Source organism: Thermobia domestica, chromosome 7, assembly GCF_964235325.1.
Source record: "Thermobia domestica chromosome 7, izTheDome1.hap1.1, whole genome shotgun sequence".
NCBI classification, from domain to species: domain Eukaryota; kingdom Metazoa; phylum Arthropoda; class Insecta; order Zygentoma; family Lepismatidae; genus Thermobia; species Thermobia domestica.
In genome coordinates, this window is record NC_137460.1 from 295,059,712 (window position 1) to 295,078,422 (window position 18,711).

At 36.8% G+C, this 18,711-nt stretch overlaps 1 protein-coding gene across 1 annotated transcript in view; it reads right to left on the reverse strand.

The window, feature by feature from the left end:
- CCT4 (chaperonin containing TCP1 subunit 4) overlaps positions 1-18,711 on the reverse strand; it is a 70,775-nt gene that overhangs the window by 1,283 nt on the left and 50,781 nt on the right. Inside the window, exons 10-13 of the mRNA XM_081766725.1 lie at positions 16,014-16,144; positions 8,800-8,898; positions 5,615-5,750; positions 3,030-3,143 (exon numbers count right to left, since the gene is read on the reverse strand). Coding sequence (XP_081622851.1) covers positions 3,030-3,143; positions 5,615-5,750; positions 8,800-8,898; positions 16,014-16,144 — 480 coding nt within the window. The remainder of the gene's footprint in view (positions 1-3,029; positions 3,144-5,614; positions 5,751-8,799; positions 8,899-16,013; positions 16,145-18,711) is intronic.

Consider the following 18,711-nt stretch of genomic DNA (forward strand, 5'->3'; position numbering starts at 1 on the left):
CTTCTGATTTCAATAAATGCCTGTCGTAGTTTGTATGACCGCCCCCCTCCCCCCAAAGAACGTACGATGCATTCTACCAATTTCGATGTATTCTACCAATAGTAAACATTAAACGAAACAATATTTAGAAATTTTCTTTGCAATTGCATAACAATAACAACACATTATAAAAAATCACAAAAGAAACATTCATAAACTTATAAAACAAACAAAAGTTGCCGTTGTAGTATTAATCTCTTTGAGTAATGAATGGAGAATTTAGGTCTGAATATAATACAAATAATATACGGCAGTGAAACTTGAAAATCCACAAATGTGTTTTCATCAAGATTTTATGAACATTTACCTTTTGCGAACATTTTTCGTTTTTTGGTTTAAACCAGCCAACCCTGATAGTTACAACCATCATTTCTGTGCGGTGTCTTGTAACATGTTCACAAGTTTTTGTCAATCACGGTGGAAGTAGTAAAGCGTACGCCTCAGCGGAATATTCACGACGTGGACACGTGCTCCTCTAAACGTCAATTCGTTAATTTTGCTTCGAGTACAGACTTCATACTTCTGATTTCAATTTGAAAAAAGTATTTGCTAAATTTTACGTTGAATTTTCCCCTGCTTACATCATAAAGAGTATATTTGGGATAGTAGAGTGTTGGGACATAAAAAGAACCTAAGCAATTAGTTTGCTCTGATTTGCCTCATACAAATATTCTTAGTTTTCATCCGTGTATGTAACATCTACTACTTTTTTGTATGCGCTGAAAAATCTTCAGGCATATATTTACAAACTGTTATAAAATGTGTGTAATTATATACAAAAATATATTGACATATATTATAAACCTAAGAAACGCCAATAAATATGCTTAAATTGCAATCAAAAATTTAAACAGCAAAAATTTCCTTACCACTGAGAATTTTCTTTTTTTCAAACAAAATCACTGCTACGACTCATGGTGGCGTAAAGGAAGAATCATTGTGTTAGTTAATAACATTAAAATATTTTTGTAAATAGGCATGTATTAAGCAAGGATATTTTATAATAGTTTGTAAATAAGTGTAAGAATTTTGCAGTGCATAGGAAAAAGAAGTATCCACTACATATAGAGATGAAGGTAACTAGACAAGCATGTGATCTAGTATGGCTTTTCCCTCAGATATAGCCCGCACAGGAAATGAAAAATAGGAAAAATTAAACAAACAGGCGCAAGATATGTAAGAACTTATTTTCTAAAAGCATAATCTACTTCAACAAAATAAAATGCGAGGCATCGATTCAAACAACGCCTTCGAATAAACATAGAGCACCAAGAACATTTTAAATTTTTTCCGTGTTACTACACAGCAGACTGTACTGTACTCAACTGTACTCAAACACACATTGTCCACACTGTTCTCTTAGTGAAATTCAACTATAATGTTTCAGGTTTTTGGCACTAACTAAACGTACAGTCACCGACAAAAGTTCTTTCCATTTGGTAAAATTTATTTTGGGAATAACCGTGGTATAGCTGGAATGTAGCATTCTTTATAATTCACTGAACACTGTATTAATTGTCCTTCCATTCTGAAGTTATTTACGAAACTAATTTGATAAAACAGAAAGAACTTTTGTCGCTGACTACATGTGAATACAAAACTAATAACTAAGTTTGCATATAGGCGTAAATTGCTTTAAGTTATTACGAATGTGTATAAACGACTGATTCTTATATCTAGGGACTTAAGAGTGTGAGTAACTACGCTCACAGCAGAGCGTTGATTTGGAGATGTACACTCATGTCCAAAATGATTGTTGTATATCTATAACTGTATTCTAGTAAGAATATAATCTGATAATGGTTTTGCAGAGTACTTTTGATACTGATACTATGTGCATAATCGGGAAATTTATATTTGTGGTAAATTTCATAGGAAAATTGTAAATACGAAAATTAGAGTAAGTAAAACAAAATGTCGCTAAAAGGATAAGAAAATATTATTTTCATTTTATTGTTCTTATTTATTGCTCTTTTGACATGAAATTCGGCACATACATGTCTTTGCCAATTATACACATACAACATTATAAGAAGTACCGGGCGAATTTATCAAATTATATTCCTACCACAACATATTTATCGACATGCGACAATAATTTTGGATATCGGTTTACCCAACGAACGCTCGCTCCAGTAATCAGGCTACGAATGAACTGCATTCCACCATTTGTCTTGGTGTTAAGTTGTGATTATGGAAGACAAACGAATACACAACCGAATCTAAGATTTACCACACAACATGAGATCGCATTATCACTTGCACACAAAAAATAGCCTACTGCGGACGAAACCTCAATTATGGGAGATGAGAAAGCACTGAAGCCTGTTGAGTTAATTTTGAGTTTAACGTCCCTTTCAGCAGCGAGGCTATATGAGACGTAGACCTACTGATTAACATGGAGTCCGAACCACATGAGCTCCCGCCGGGAATCGAACCCAGGTTTCCCACGCCAAAGGGGCGTATGCTAACCACTTAGCCACGAAGGAGCTCAGCACTGAAGCCTGTTTTGCAAGTACTAATCTGATAACACAATGCTTTTGGTTTAAGTGTAGCCCAAGTTTCAATTCCTAATGAAGCACAAAGCCTCGGATGCAAAGCCCAATTGTATATTGAGACTTCCCTTACAATGCAACCTTCCTATATACCCTCAACTCCTACATACTTAAATAATAATAATAATAGATCTGGGTTAGTACACTATAAAAAGTGATGTTTTAATAGTCGTATCTGTGCTCTGTTTTTGGTTATGATCTGTAAATTACTATACAATAATTTGACTTACTCTGCATTTCTATATTTACAATGAAAAATTCAGATCATTATACCAGAGTATTTTCAATGACGTAAGTAATTACTCGCGTAGTATGACAAATGGTATTGTACGAAGAGAAAAGGGTGCTTTAATTTCTAAAACCTTTCAAATGTGTAAGAAACTTCAGAGAAGACACTATGTGCAAAACCCTTTGTTTCCATCCATCTATACTTACAATGTCATCGATCTTCAAAATGCTGCGAACAGTTTCTGAAGCAAGGGTCACTGCACTGATAGAAACTAGCAACGGCTGCACTACGTTCTCTTCTAATATATTTGTGATCGCACCCTGAAATACAAATATAGCATTGAAGTTGTAAAACAAATATAAGGATCCATTATTGTTACGCTTTGCTGCTGTGACATACCGTAATCTATATTCATGATAAAATATAGAAGGTTGTTTCATCCGTGAATGGCATCCGCCTGCTCACGTTGTGAAACCTCTTTTCCACCACCAAACATATTCAATATGATTGTCCTGACGAACAATTGCACGACATCGGAAGGGGCTTCTATTCAGCACAGCCTGATTCAGTTTAGCCCAGTCGTCCTCGTATACTTTCCAGACCCCTTCAAGTGTTGTTGCTCGACCTTCTTGTAATATTTCTTTCTAACAGACCAGACAGAGAAGTCCGTGGGTGGCAACTGAACAGGGATGTGTCTAAATGGAACTGTTCCATATGAGGCATGTTTGACTGTTGGCTTTGGTGGATCAGCGGAGAGCGCTTACCTCTGGTGTGTGGTGTTCCTAGTTTGATCCGCGGCCAATTAAGTTTATGGTAGCCAACATCGTGTTGTCCGTGGGTCTTCTAGAGGTACTTCCGTTTCCTCCTCACTCTTATTCCACCATCATTCATCGGCCTAAATCTTCGGTCTCCCTTAGCCTAACAGGCATAACGTGGGACGTTATAAACTGAAGGATTTCATTCTTGATGGATCTGGACTTCGGAGGTCTCGTTCTTGTACAAAGCAGGGACATATTGGCTGTATATGAGGTTTATGACGTGCTGTATATAGTAAGCAGCATTTACGTTCACATTAGCTGCCACTTTATGTAAAAGAAGCCTCCTCTTAGTACAGAAACCCGCCGCTACAATGAACACTTTCGTTGCACGTGTGAATCTACTATGCAATAAATGGTACGCACCTGCTCTGACATGGTCATATAATTCCACGTCTTATCTAAGGTGACAACACCATTTAACGCCCGCTACCTAGTACTCTTAGCTATCTGCATGCCACTCTCTATTGGGCGATTTACGTTAGTGTTAGAGCATTGACTTATCGTGTTCAAATCTAACTCCTCTCAATGACCCAATTAACGCTTGAACGGACATTGTGTCCTTCGAAAATGGACACATTAAGATTGTTCCCGTGATCAAACACTGTTTGGCTATAACCCACATTGGAAAGTGCTACTATGTAGTTCTTCCAAAACGGATGATCGCAGACACACTATTTTCTCCTATGTTGTAGCTGACTGGTTTATGTGTACCATGTACATGATGCAGCGCCTGCAATTGAGTATTGTAAGGATGAAACTATCTTCTGTACACTTTAATTTGCTGTACATATTCTGTAAGTTTAAAACAAACTGCGAATTATATATCCATAAATTGCTTGAATTAATAGTTTCCCTTTACAAGAGACAGAAACCTAATCTTTCAGAAGATATACTGAAGCTAACTTCTTATCAATATATTCAGTATTGATTATACGTTTTCTACGCTCTCGCCAAATAGCATTCTTTTCGAATTCAAAATTTTAATCTGTTTAGGAACCGAAAGGTACCAGAAACTCAGACATTTTGTTTGATCGTTCAACATGAAATTCAAGGGTTATTTCTATTGCCAAGATGAAAATACTGACTATATATATATAGCGTTCAAGAAGTCTATACATTTGAATTGTCACATATTCAAAACAACGAGAAAATTATTTTGCTCAAAATTTATTATATTTTATGGCATAAAAGCACTATGTACAGGGCGTAGCATATACACACACATTTTCACAGCAAATGTTGGAAATGTCTCTCATGAGCCTTCAAACATGCTTGCACACGATTCAGGTGTATAGAGACTTTTTGAACGCTTATAAGAAAGCTGTTTCCGTTAAATTGCCGAAATGTGTGATATTCCGATTCTTCACATCCTCCTGTACATAAGTCATGCTGATCATAATCCCCGAAAAACACTTAAGACCTTAAAATAAAAAAAATAATTAAAAAAAAAAAAAACTAAAGTGGTTTAAGATGAGTACTGACTCAGAACATGCAGTTTGAGTTTTCAGTTTTACACTAACGGCTAGCTCTCAAAAATACAAATGTGAATAGTGACTGGGCTACCTACCACAAAAAGAAGTCAGCAACACACAGCGAAGAACACGGGAAGCTATATTCTTGAAATTACTAGTATCCAGATTATTATATAAGGTATTGCGGTTCTTTAGACGAAAGAGAAATCTAGTTCCAAGAAACAAAAATACGAAGACAATAGAACTCAAAATGGTTCCATTTTTCAAAATTTCTTCATACAACGAATGAAAAGGATTGTATACTCCCATAACTTTTGTCCCCTTCACAGTACCAAATAGGTAAAAATAAATACTACTTTTTTAAGTAGCTGTAATCGATCCGAGATTTCCGGCGGTTGTGCCCATTATGACTTGTTCAGGTAGATATGAAAAACTGAATATTACACATTAAACAACTCCGTAAGAAATGTTTCGTTCTTATGCACCATGACAGCCACTCACCTTCCTAACATTGATTCCAGCCGTCTTTTCGCCCTGCGCATGACGGTTTCGTAGTTCTGTAACTGTAGCGATAGGATTCAAACCTGCATTCTCAGCAAGGGTAGATGGAATGACTTCTAAGGCATTAGCAAAAGCCCTGAAAAAAGAAAACATTTCATACTTTAATTTACAATACTACAAAAAAGCATATACTTCTATCTAATTAATTACGGTATTACCTATTCCAAATATTGCAATTGGTGAATTTTTGGTAGCGAAGGCTGTCACTCTCAGACAAGACAAACACTGTCTTAATTACAAATATGTGACTGAGTGAATGCATACATCTAGGAATCTTAATAAAATATGTAAGAAATAGAAATATGAGAGAAGTAATCTTGTTGTCTTCAGGAAACATGGAAATGAGTGAAAATTACATAAAGTATGTGTCCGTTACGTTCTTTATGTAATCTACTTATTCAAATTGTTAATTATAATCTTTCTTCTACTGCATTCCCTCCTCTTCCATGACATTTAAATTTAATGGGAATCTTCATTTATATACAGGAACGTTGTAAAAAAAACTGTCTTGATAAAATTATACAGAGGTTGTTTCCGATCTATGGTGACGAAATTACCCACTTTGTGCAGCACCACCAAGCGAGAAAAGAAAGAAGCTGCCAGTGCATGGGCACCTTGGACCACTAACGGGTGTGGGAAGTGCATATCGGGACAAATGCCGCCAAAAATAAGTATTTATTGGGAGGGCTACATAACTGTCCTTTCCGACGTGAACTACAGTTATAGTACCATTACCAAACTGTGCGAGGAGCGTGGATTCATTTTGTCCAAAAATGGCATATCACGGGTGTTGACAAGAGGGTTGGCTGGTTTAAACCAAGGTGGTTTAAACCAAAAAACGAAAAATCTTCGTAAAAGTGTAAGTGTTTGTAAAATCTTGATGAACACCATTTGTGGGTTATCACGTTTCACTCCTGTATATTATTCATATTATATTCAGACCTAAATTCCCCATTCATTACTCAAAAAGATTATACTACAAAAGCAACTTTTTTATATATAAGTTTATAAATGTTTGTTTTGTGATTTTTTTGTAGTTATTATGTAATTGCTACCAAAGAAAAATGCTAAATATTGTTTCGTTTTAGTGTTTACTATTGATAAAATACATCGAAATGCCGTACTTTTTGTGTGTTGAAGGGGTCATACAGACCCCACGAGAGGCATTTAATGAAATGAGAAGTATCTTTGGTATCTATTTATGTATAAATGAATCTGAGCCAAATTGGACTCAAATAACTCGTATCTTTATTCACTTTTCTTACTGATATGCAAATTAAGTCGTTGTATTTCTTTAATTTGGATCAATAAAAATCGTTGTTAACTAAGTTGAAGTAAATTAGTTCTTCTGTACTCCGTAGTATTTTGAAATTGTCCATATGTAATTCTGTATAATGGTTTCACTTGTGCAACTGTTTATCTTTTTGTCCTTCTGAAATGACTCTTGACAGTTATATTAAGAAGCATGTAAAGATCAGTACAACGTATTTTTATCAGGATTCCTTCGTGAGTGAGTCGGCAGACGTATCGCATTTGTGGCCAATTAGTCCTGGTTCCGAGTTCAAATGGAGGATAATTTCTCTCGGATGTAACTCGAGAAGCGGTTTTTATTCCGCTTTAAGCTTATGTGATCCCTTCCAGCATAACCCAGCTGTTGCATAATAACATCAAGGCGAAACAAACTTATTTCTGTGTATATATGATATGAATATATAGAGCAAATTATTTAAACCAAATAAACCTGGTTTAAACCAAAAAAAAATTTTTTTTTCAATAAAAACCATGGTTTTTGGCAACCCTGTTGACAAGTAAAGCGAGACGTGGGATAATTCCTGTGGGGCACAACAAGCCAACCTCCGGCCTGTCACTAGCCGCACATGAGCTAGAATTCGGGGAAGTCGGGGCGGGGCTGTGATCAGCATGGATAATTCACCCACACAAAGGAGTATCGTGAACCAGCTACAGACATCACTGAAGAGAGTGGACACCATCATTCACCGCGATTTGAGGTTGGTAAATCTGGAAGCCCTTGCTAAAACATATCCAGGAACGTCGCATCGACTGTCGAATGTTGTATGACCGGTACCTGGCCGGTGAAAAGTGGAAGTTTGTTGTAACACTGGGCGAAGCGTATGTTTATCTGGATGTCTGTCAGAAGCCACGTACAACTTTTTATCGCTCAACAGGTGCAAGGGACTCTCAAAGATGGTTCACTGAATACAAGGAAAGTTTTGGCACAGATTTCATGACCATTGCTGGATACTCTTACCAGGGCAAGCTGACCATACATCGTGTAGAAAAAAAAAAAAAAAAGGTGAATTCGGAATATTATCAGGCCAACATCCTGACACCCGTTTACCGCCATGACATTCCCCACGGAATGGACGGAAGGGACAAGAATTGTGTGTAGGTGCTTCAAGACAAGACATCAAGTCACACATTTCGCTCAATCCGCCTCTTCCTCCAACAAATGGCAGCAGAAACGAATTCGTGTCATTCCATTCACAGAGATTCCAGTGAAGTCCCCTGATGCATCATCGATGGACTTTTGTGCCTTCGGTCTCCTGAAACGAGCCATGTCTCACAGAACCGTTGAAGGGGTCTGGAAAGCTTATCAGGAGGAGTTATTGCGGTTTGACATTACTGCACTGCGTGCCAGTTTCCTACACTGGAAACTTCGCTGTCGGGCAATTGTCCAGACTCAGAGCCACCAAATAAAGCACTCTCGATGGTGGTCACATGGTTTCTCTTAAGGTAAATACAGGTTGAAATCGTCGCCATAGATAGGAAACAACCTCCGTATTTACTTAATATCTACACGCAAATCTGTAAGAATATCTAGGAGCAGTTAGTTGATGCTAGTTTGCCATTTCCTTCAGATCAGTAACATTTGTCGACTGGTATTTCTCACCTTTGTACATTTTTTTTTCGTTAAACTGTAATATTATTACAGAATTAATTTACTAAAACTATACTCTACGCAATATTACATATATTTTGCCCTCCTAAAACTTTCTCAGTAAAATCGTTACTTTTATTTTCTTTTACTAGGTAAGGGGCTCGCTTCCCATCATCGTATGACACTTTTCGTATAAAACTTGATTATAATGAGGAGTAAGAATTACCTGAAACAGTAGGCATCGACGCCAGTGATTGTCTGGGCTTCCTGAGCCAGCTTCATTGCAAGTTCTGTCTCTGGTGCTCCGCCACCGGCGATCAACGCTCTACAAAAGAAAAACCAAATTAACTAACTTTCATATTTTGAAGCAACTTTGAAATATCCATTTCCTCCTACGGAGTTCAATAACCTAATACACCTATTAAAAGCTTACAAGCTCTTAACAATATTTTCAGCCTACAGTCAAACATTTAATTTGTTCGCTTTTACACTGTAATCCTCAACATTAACCGTTAAATCACCAACATTTCGTTTTCGTAATGTAGAGATCCAACTACGGATATTTCATTTTCGAAATACAACCACAATAACTTTTGTACCACTGGCAATCCTGTTTATTATCGCACGCAAAGAACTCTAATGACTTCTGATATCACATTTGAAGAATGGAAAGAACAGAGAGGCCTAAATACTTGACTCCAGCTAAACTAAAGATTAAAAGTTATTTTTTTTTTTTCAACCCTACGAAATCGGTTTAAATGGCTTCGTAGTTTACGAGACGCAGGGTTTTAAAGCGCCCGCTATTGAAAATTTAAGGGGAAAAAAAAATCACGCAGTAAACATATTCTTAAATAGTCAACTAACTTCATTTCACACAAATTGTAGCCTTTTTACCTGCTTAACATGTAATATAAAAAAAAAATGACTAGCACGTTCGAGGAGATACTGGTGTAATTTATATTGATTTTTTTTTTTTTTTTTTTTTAACATAAATAACCAGGGTGTCTACTGGAATACCAGAAAGTAAATTCATGACTTTTTCATGACTTTTCATGACCTTTTTGTTCAAATTTTCATGACCATGGCGATAAAAATTTACCATTAGTAATAATAAGCCCCTACCATCAGTGGTGCATCGGAACTATGCGGGTTGCTAGTCTTAAATATCACTTATTGTGAAGAAAGAATCAAATTCTGCCGCCTTGTGCTCGAGCACAGAATAGCACTTACCTAAATACGGGCCTGCTCTTACCAGTTAATCACTCTATACTGTATTTGAAGTTTTAATTCTGAGTATAATTATCCATCTAGCAGAAATTTGTCTAAAATTAAGCACTCAGAGAACTGACCAAAGACAAAACAAATTATAAAAGAAATTCGTTTTAAAAAAATAGATAATCAAATTTAAAATCTGCAAACTCAAACGAATAATATTATTTGCATAAGTCTAAAGGCCCAAAAATACACAATTTACATTTCTTAGAAGTAAAGAAATAGCAGATCACAAAGTTGGACAGTAAAAAGTTGTTACTATATTACAAAGACTAGAAGATGAAATGGGGAGCAGCTAGGAAGACAGTAAAGTACCAGTTAGCCAGCACTAAATGGTGGGGGAAATTCTCACAATTACTGACCTGATACAACTGTTTCAGTACATGCAGTATGAGGTATAAAAGTATGAAGTATAAAAATATACTCTGAGATTTCAGATTTTCATGACCAGTTGGGTAAATAAAGGACTTTTTCATGACTTTCATGACCACTAAGCAAAATATATGACTTTTTCATGACTTTCATGACTTTCATGACCAGTAGACACCCTGATAACGTAAATTACAAAACTAAAAGGACAGAAAATTATACACAAACACAAGTAAACAAAGCTTTATTATATACAGGGTGTATGAAAAAGGACTTTACAACTTTGAAAATTCTGATTTATTCATTTATCTTACAGACATTGTTTTGGTCTCATTTTGTAGCAAAACACATCAAGTTTTGACTCATGTGGTACACTAGTTCAGAAACAAACCACCGCAAGCGCTAGCGGCAGTTGGACCAAAGATGACTAGCTTTACTGGTCCCGAGCGTGCTAGCTGCTTTGGTTTGAAAAATCCAAGTCTACAACAACTATGGTAAAGATCCTCCCAGTAGGCCTACTATTTATCAGTGGCAAAAGTGTATTATTGAAACTGGATGTTCGGTAAGACAACAAATCTTCAGGTCGTTCCCGTACATCTGAAGACATTTTAGAGCAAGTAAGACTTCAGATGGGATGTGTGCCGAGTGCCGCATCACCAATGGAAACCACATTGAACCTCTTTAGGTATAAGGTAAAAACTTGATGTATTCTGGTACAAAATGACAACAAAACCATGTCTATAAACTAAATAAATAAATCAATATGAGTTGAAAGTCCTTTTTGATACAACATGTATATTGCATATATTAGTGTGTCTGAAACATCAGTAAAATAAATTAAACACGGATGGAACATCGAAAGTGTTATGTAATGAATTAAAAGTTGCTCCCTGCATGTATACAAGAAGTTTCTCTACTACGAACTTTTACCTATGTTAATCTACATAATGTTCTAGCTCAGTTGTCTAAGTGTGATCACAGACCATCAGTTGTGTTGTATGACATTTGGGAGACATCATGGCTAATGAACACTGTCAAACATCATAATGTTGATTCGCTTGTCCTTAAAACGTAAATTTCACTTAAAATCTGGAGAATACCGACAATGTAAGACTTAAAGGTAATTTCCTGCGTTTACTTCTATGCTACATGGTTCAAAATACCTACCCCTTCCCTTAGGTCTTCAAATGAAGCTTGCAGCACAAATGTTAACCCTTGACATGTGTCTGTTAACCGGGTGAGGTTAGATTTATATCGAAGTTGCACCACCCAAGTGTAACGTAATGTCAAGTGGTATTATCATGGAGGCAAGGATGGAAAAAACTAGCCCTGCAGGGTTCCTAACCCCCTTCGCTCGCTGACGCTTGCTCAGCTATGTTTCGTAACGTAAATAAATCACTTTTTTCTATCAATACAGTTGCGTGTGCAAAGTGAATTACCACGTGACATTACGTCACGACCGAATGGTGCAACTTTGGTGTAAATTTAACTACACCCCACTTAAACACACTAGAAGGCAATTTCGTATCAATTAAGTTTTTATTAATTTTACTTGCTGTATATAGTGAACAAATATTGCAGAGGCGAAAGTATTGCAATTTCAAGACAAAGGGAAATATCATATGTACGTAAAACTCATTTTTTCACCTACAAGAGAGGAGAGAAACACAAAAAAAAAAAAAAAAAAAAAAAAAAATTACGAAGGTGTGCTTTTTACATTCTTTTTTATACAATAAAATAAATTTTACTTTTCTTGGTGTGGCGCCCGCTATACGTATAGTAAAAGGCAGTGCTATCATTTCGTTATGCATTACCCAGGAAAAGAAATTCACTTATTTCATATATACGCTTACATTGTCACATATCCTATTTACAATACGAAAACACTGAGTAACGCTAACATGTACACTTCGAAACTAACAGTTACGGATTACTTATATACGACAGAGAATCAAGTGAAAACCGCAATTGCCATTTTTTCCCGTGTTTGGAAATTCGCAGACACAGTCGAGCTTGGTAGTACGGAGCTGAGTAACAGCTGATTCAATAACCAATACGCAGTTGCACCAAGGAGGAACACCGTGGAGCTATTCGATTTTTGTGAAACTGAATGCTTATTCAGAGAATGAAGTATGGGGACACCTGTCCGTCACAATGGAAAGTTTCCGAGTAGTGCAAGAAATTCACGGATGATACGACTTTGCTGTCCGGGTCAGGCTCACCAAGTTGTGACAGGAGAGTCCATAGGCGCAGCAGATCGACTTATTCTGGAAAACCGGATAAAATGGAAAACCTTGCTGAATATCAGTTTCGGTTCAGTACAACACATGGTGCATCACGAACTGCTATAGAAAAGTCTTCAGATGGATTTCTCGGCAGCTGATCCAACAACTGAAAGATTGTCGGGTTGACACATATCAAGAGCTGCTGAGGCGTTAAAGACAGGGTGAAGATTTTCTAGTTCACATTGTCACTGGCAATAAAAGTTAGAAATGAAATCTCAGTTTTACGTCCCACGATTATGCCGACTAGGCTAAAGGAGACGGTGATAAGAAAAATAAAAAAGTGGAATAAAAAAGTGAGAGGAAACGGGAGTACCCCGACGCACGGGACACGCACATGGTGTTTGTCCAAAACAAAGCTGAGTTGGCGCGACCTAGGATCGAACTAAGAACGAAAGTTGGGTGCACAATTTTCAACACGAGAGAAATATGCAAGCAAAGAATGGCGACATTCTTCGCCGAATCAAAGTTTCGCAGCTAGTCCTCTGCAGGGAAAATAATGTTGACTGGGATAAGAATGGACATATTCTGGAATACTACGTATCACAATGGCTAGTGCTACCTACACCGACCTTCTCACGAACCATTTGAAGCCAGTAATACACACAAAGCGAAGGAGATTGCTGAATCCAGGTGTTTTGGTTCAACGTGATAACGCCCGTCCTCATTCTGCTCGTGCAACCATGAAAACCATTTACAGCCTGCGCTTCACGTGCCTACTACAAAGCGCCATACTCGTCAGGTTTGTCAGTATCAGATTTCGACATTTTTGGTTTATTAAAGGAGCACTCTGCAGGGCAAATTCAAGTCTGATAAAGTCCATGTGCCAATGCACAAGTGGTTACAGTATCAAACAAAAGAACTTTTCTTACGCGATGTCGAAGCACTTTATATCTGATGGTGAGAGTTCATTGAACTGGAAGAGGATTATACAAAAATAATGTACAAGCAAAATTTTTCCTTAGAGTGAAAGTAAAGAAACGTAAGATTTCTTAGTCTGTCAATCACGTGCGCTGTCTCTTACCTGACACCAAGATATGTGGCTAGCGAGCAGGCAATTTGAAGAGCTGAGCTCATTTTGAGTTTAACGTCCCTTTCAGCAGCAAGGCTATATGAGACCTACTGATTAACGTGGAATCCGAACCACATGAGCTCCACCCGGGAATCTAACCCGGATCTCCCACGCCAAAGGCGAATACACTAACCGCTTAGCCACGAATGAGCTCGCAATTTGAAGAGCGGAAGGCTTGCGGGTACTACTACTTTCATTTACTGTGTTATTGCAAGAAGTTCAAGTTTTCCTACTGGATACTATAGAATATATATAATTAAATATATTTCATACATAATAATCTATAATTAAAATAAGGCACTCACTTTATGTCCAAAAATGTCTATTTTATAATTTCGGCTTTCTCTGGACCTCTAGTTACTCTTCAGTCCTTATATATTCATCCCCGGAAGGATTTTGGTAAAATGTTTGAAGAACAAAGGATCATTCGAAAATCCTATTAAATTTTTAGTATCACTTTTAGATCCCCGCTCTTCCTCACTTTACGATTCTTGAGTATTCAATTTTTAAATTACAAATACTACTGATAAGAGTTTCGTAATGTATTTCACAATGTTCTTCCATCCCAGCGATGCACTGAGAGTTTAATTTGCAAAGTAAACATTTTTATACACTTGTCCAAACTCAATTTGCGTAAAAGATCTTTTCCTCTGGAATATTCTATTACAGTAGACTACCGAGTATCCGGCCTAATGTGGTGGAAGGGCAGGCCGGAGTTCGCTGTAGTACAAAAAAACATTAAGCATACTCCAAGAACAATTTACGAATACAGTATTGTACATACTGTACAGTTATAATTAGAAACTGTATTGACGTCCGTTACACACTGACGAAACAATGAACAAGGAGTAGAACGCTGAAAGAAGACTAGGACGGACAGATGCGAGCCGGATACTCGTGAGTCTACCGTACTAATAGTAATTATAAGTTGTTAATTTTGAAAATTACACATTCTTAGCTCCGTTTTAAGTATTTCTTGGTTAAATCTATTGACGGCAAGTTGGCACTTGAGTTCAGTTTAGAAAGCTGGGAAAAAAAAAATCAAGAGGCGGGCTGGAAAATTTTTTTTCAGCCATTTGTAAAACACTTGTAAACTCTATCAATGGCATTTATAATTTAAAAATTCAATATTCAACATTCAGATGTCTGTGATTGAGGCAGTACGAAGATCTACAGGTAATACAGTGAAACCTATGTTGGCTATCATCGGTTCCACTGAAGCGACCAACTTACACAAATTAAGTGTGATTGGTGTATTTTTAGAACATTTCTAGTATTACTTGATTCAAAAATTTTAATAAGGAATGGCACGACGGCTACTTCTAAATAAATTTTATACAGTAATCCTAACAATATACAGTACTAGAAAAAATAACTACAGTATCTTTAATATGTGTTTGTAGAATAAGAATCTTTCATCTGAATTGATTTAAGTGACAAATATTTTCTGTAGATACTTTTCGAAAAATAGCGAATTACAACAAATTTTTTCATGGTGGTTCATTCTAGACACATTTCTTTTATTCTTTTTCGCACATATACGCATTGTAACGTCTTATGAATGAGCTACAGTGTTTCCCTTGGAGCAAAAGATGTTTTGAGAACATTTTAAAGGAATTCATCTCTCAAAATCTCTGCTAGCTTTAGACAAGCCGTCAGATGCCAATAGTTGACAACTAAGATGGTTACCTTTAACCTTCAGGATTTTCCGGAATTACTAACGCTCGCCACTGATAAAAGGAGCCGATACGGCTAATGGTTTTACCAAAACAAGGTAAGCAGAATTCCTGTACGTGCCTTTTCTTATTCACATCTTCCTTCCCCAAACCTTTATCAGGGTAGTGTTCTGGCCATTGGCCTCCAAGAACAAATCGTGGAAATCCATGCTTCTTTGTCTCCAGTCACAAATACAGAACATCTGCCTCTCACATGGGAATACGAAAGAGTTAAGATAAATAACAAAACGGTATTTTGCGTGGCCAAGATACGGAAGTAAATTTATTATCATCATAGTGTAAACATTGCTTTAATGTGGCCAACCTCCACGATCGACAGGTCGTTAACTTAACAGAATAATAAGTAACCAATGTCTTATGGGAAAATGCAGGTTCAAGACGAACCAGGCCAAGATGAGCAGGTGACCAACTTAGGTGGCCAAGTTCACAGGTTTTACTGAACTACAAATTTAATACGATTTTCAAATATTTGAGGAAAATCCTCTCGAATATTAATATGTAGAGAAAGAAAAGTAACTAGAAGCAACGTTACTAAAGAATGACCCAGAAAAGGAAGCCGCGATTATGAAAGAATTAGCCATTTTTGGACACAAGGTCTTCAATTGTCTCTTTCTTCTAATTTGTAAACACGATTAGGGTAAGAAGATAAATGGGATGATTTCAATATTAATACATTACTACAACCTACAAATCACAAACAAACACTTACCTCTGTTTAACGAGGCACCTAACGACGCACAAAGCATCATGTAGAGATCTTTCAGCTTCCTCCAGCACCAATCGATTGCTGCCACGTACCACCACCGTCACTGTGCGACCTGGATTCTGGATCCCAGTCACCTAACATCACATATCAATGTTGATCATGATTAATACGCTATGTAGTATAATTAGTATGATCATGATTACATACCAGGATATAGTTTATTCCTATTAAATATACTAGTGGATTATGAATTTAATTCTATGAAACTATAAGTCCTCATACATCAAGCTCTATACGTTTATGTCCAGTAGTTTAACAGCACTGTCTATTAATATGCTAGTATCAACTTCCACTTTCGAAATGAAATTTCGCAAATTTAAGCCAACATATTCACATTCTATGTATGAGAGATCTCCATATTACAAACTTCATGGCTAGTTTCAAGTGGGGAAAAAATATCTTGCAGGTGAAATTTTGGAAATTTGTACGAAGTTAGTAAAATGCTGATACCCAATTTATCATCACCAAATGTATTTGTATATCAAGTGGATAATAATAATAAAAACAACCTGACTCTCTTTCTGCGTCTGAGTTCATATAGTACCTTGAATATCCACATAAAGCAGATTCTGTGCGTATGTCCAATGGTTGAAGACAAAATGCTACAATAAGTACACCTGCCACGTAAGAATCAATATTGCCAAATTTTATTTTATTAGTTTCACGAGAGAATTATCCAACGGTGATAGAGTTATCGAAATCGGTTCAATAATTTCCAAGTTCACTACAAGCAAGCTAAAAGAAAAAAAAAATCAAAATAATAAGCCGCTCCCATTTATTTCAAAATCATCTTCAGACATCATTCTGATATTCACCTGCTACAAGAAAATTTTCATCTGGCATAAAAAGTTAAATCCACTCGGTTTCTCATTTTGTGAAGGCTGTGTATATAGGTTTCTCTGAGGAATAAGCTTTCGGCAAAAAACCTGTCACTGAATGGAAAATCTATGACTAAAGCAAACTTCAGATATCAAGAGGGTTCAACTTCTTCACAGACAATCTGCCAAGTCTGGTGCTTCAAATTCATCATTACTTTGCTTCAGCCATATTAGTTCCTCTTAATCTCTTTTTTTCTATTATTTTTAGTTTCTGTACATTCCAAAACAATTGCAAACATGAAAACAGTACCTGCGTTGCTCGAATTAACTGAAAAAGTTATATTTTAAACACTTTCTATTTCCTGAAGTTATCTACTTTATGAATATTCATGAATAATAATTTTTCATTCATATTGTAGTGAACAATAATTTTCTAACAGAACACGAATCAAACAAGTAACATTCTCATACAAATTGTGAAAATTCAGAAATATAGTCGGAAATATATAAAGGAAGAGGTATCAGTTTCCTTTGCTATAATGTAACTAATGATTATAGTATAGTTAATCTCTGTTACTGCTTCCTTTTTCCAGAAAGGATGATTTAACAATTATTAAAGCCAATACTGACTTTTGCCTTAACATGTTTTTGAATTTCAAATAGATAACTGCATATGCAATGAAAATTACTTCGTTTAACTTTTTTTTTTTTCACGGATAAAAAAAAAAAAACACACAAGGTAACCAAAACATCTCTTGCCGCTTTTGATATCCAGTTTGATAAAGCGCTCACAGAGAAAACAATATTCACGCCGGAAAAGCAATAGAGGAGGGTGAGAGGAGTGGGATTTATTGGCCTGCGTCAATACAGACACATGAAGAGAAATGGAGATTTCCAAACAGCTCGCTCGCGGTTTTCTGTATGACTAAGGTGTGTGTCAGCAGCAGCATCAAGTCGTCAAACGTGCCAGACATTTGAGAAGGATGCCGTGGAACAAACATTCAGGGTGTCTACTAAAATTTCAAAATGAAATTTCGTGACTTTTCTGTAACCTTTTCTTTACCAAACCATAAAATTTCGTAACATTCTCAAGTGAGACTTTGGGTGCGAATTAGGCCGAATTTTCATACATGCGATAGAAGCGTACTTTGGCTGCGATTTGGTAGCGTCTAAAGCCAACCATAGACATTTTTGGTGGTGAATTTTGACGTATTATAGAACAAAATTTTCCGGTCTGCAATTATATTTGTACAGATAAAAAAAATCGTGACCCAAAAGCTAAATTTCGTGACCATTTTCTTATTTCAAGACTTTCGTGATCGATAGACACCCTGGCATTCCGTCAGGCATTGGTTCCCAAAGTTCAGGTCGGGAGATCTGAGCATTTATGGTGAACCCCGAAGTGAGTGACACAATTGTTATGATAAGACCTTGAGAGCACCCATAGAGAACAGAAGTGAAACTTGTTTTTGAACTTGTCGAACGCTTCCAGCTTTCCGAAAACAAGACTTCAACTGCATCGCATACGGAAGTCATACAATTTAAGCATGGGTACCTCACACTTTCTTGGCAACCAACAAAGAACAGCAGGAGGTAGCCTGTTTGTCGTTGCTGCATCGGCACCGCAACACACCAGATTTGGCCGAGTACTTACGTGCGACGAAAGTGGGTCCAATATGACACTCAACGCATTCTTTTGTCACCATGTCAGCCTGTCTCACAATTCAAGACCATCTCTGGACCCATGCAAGATCATGCCCTGTATCTGGTGGACTGATTGCCAAGTGGCACATTACGAGCTCCTACTACAGGCTACACCACCA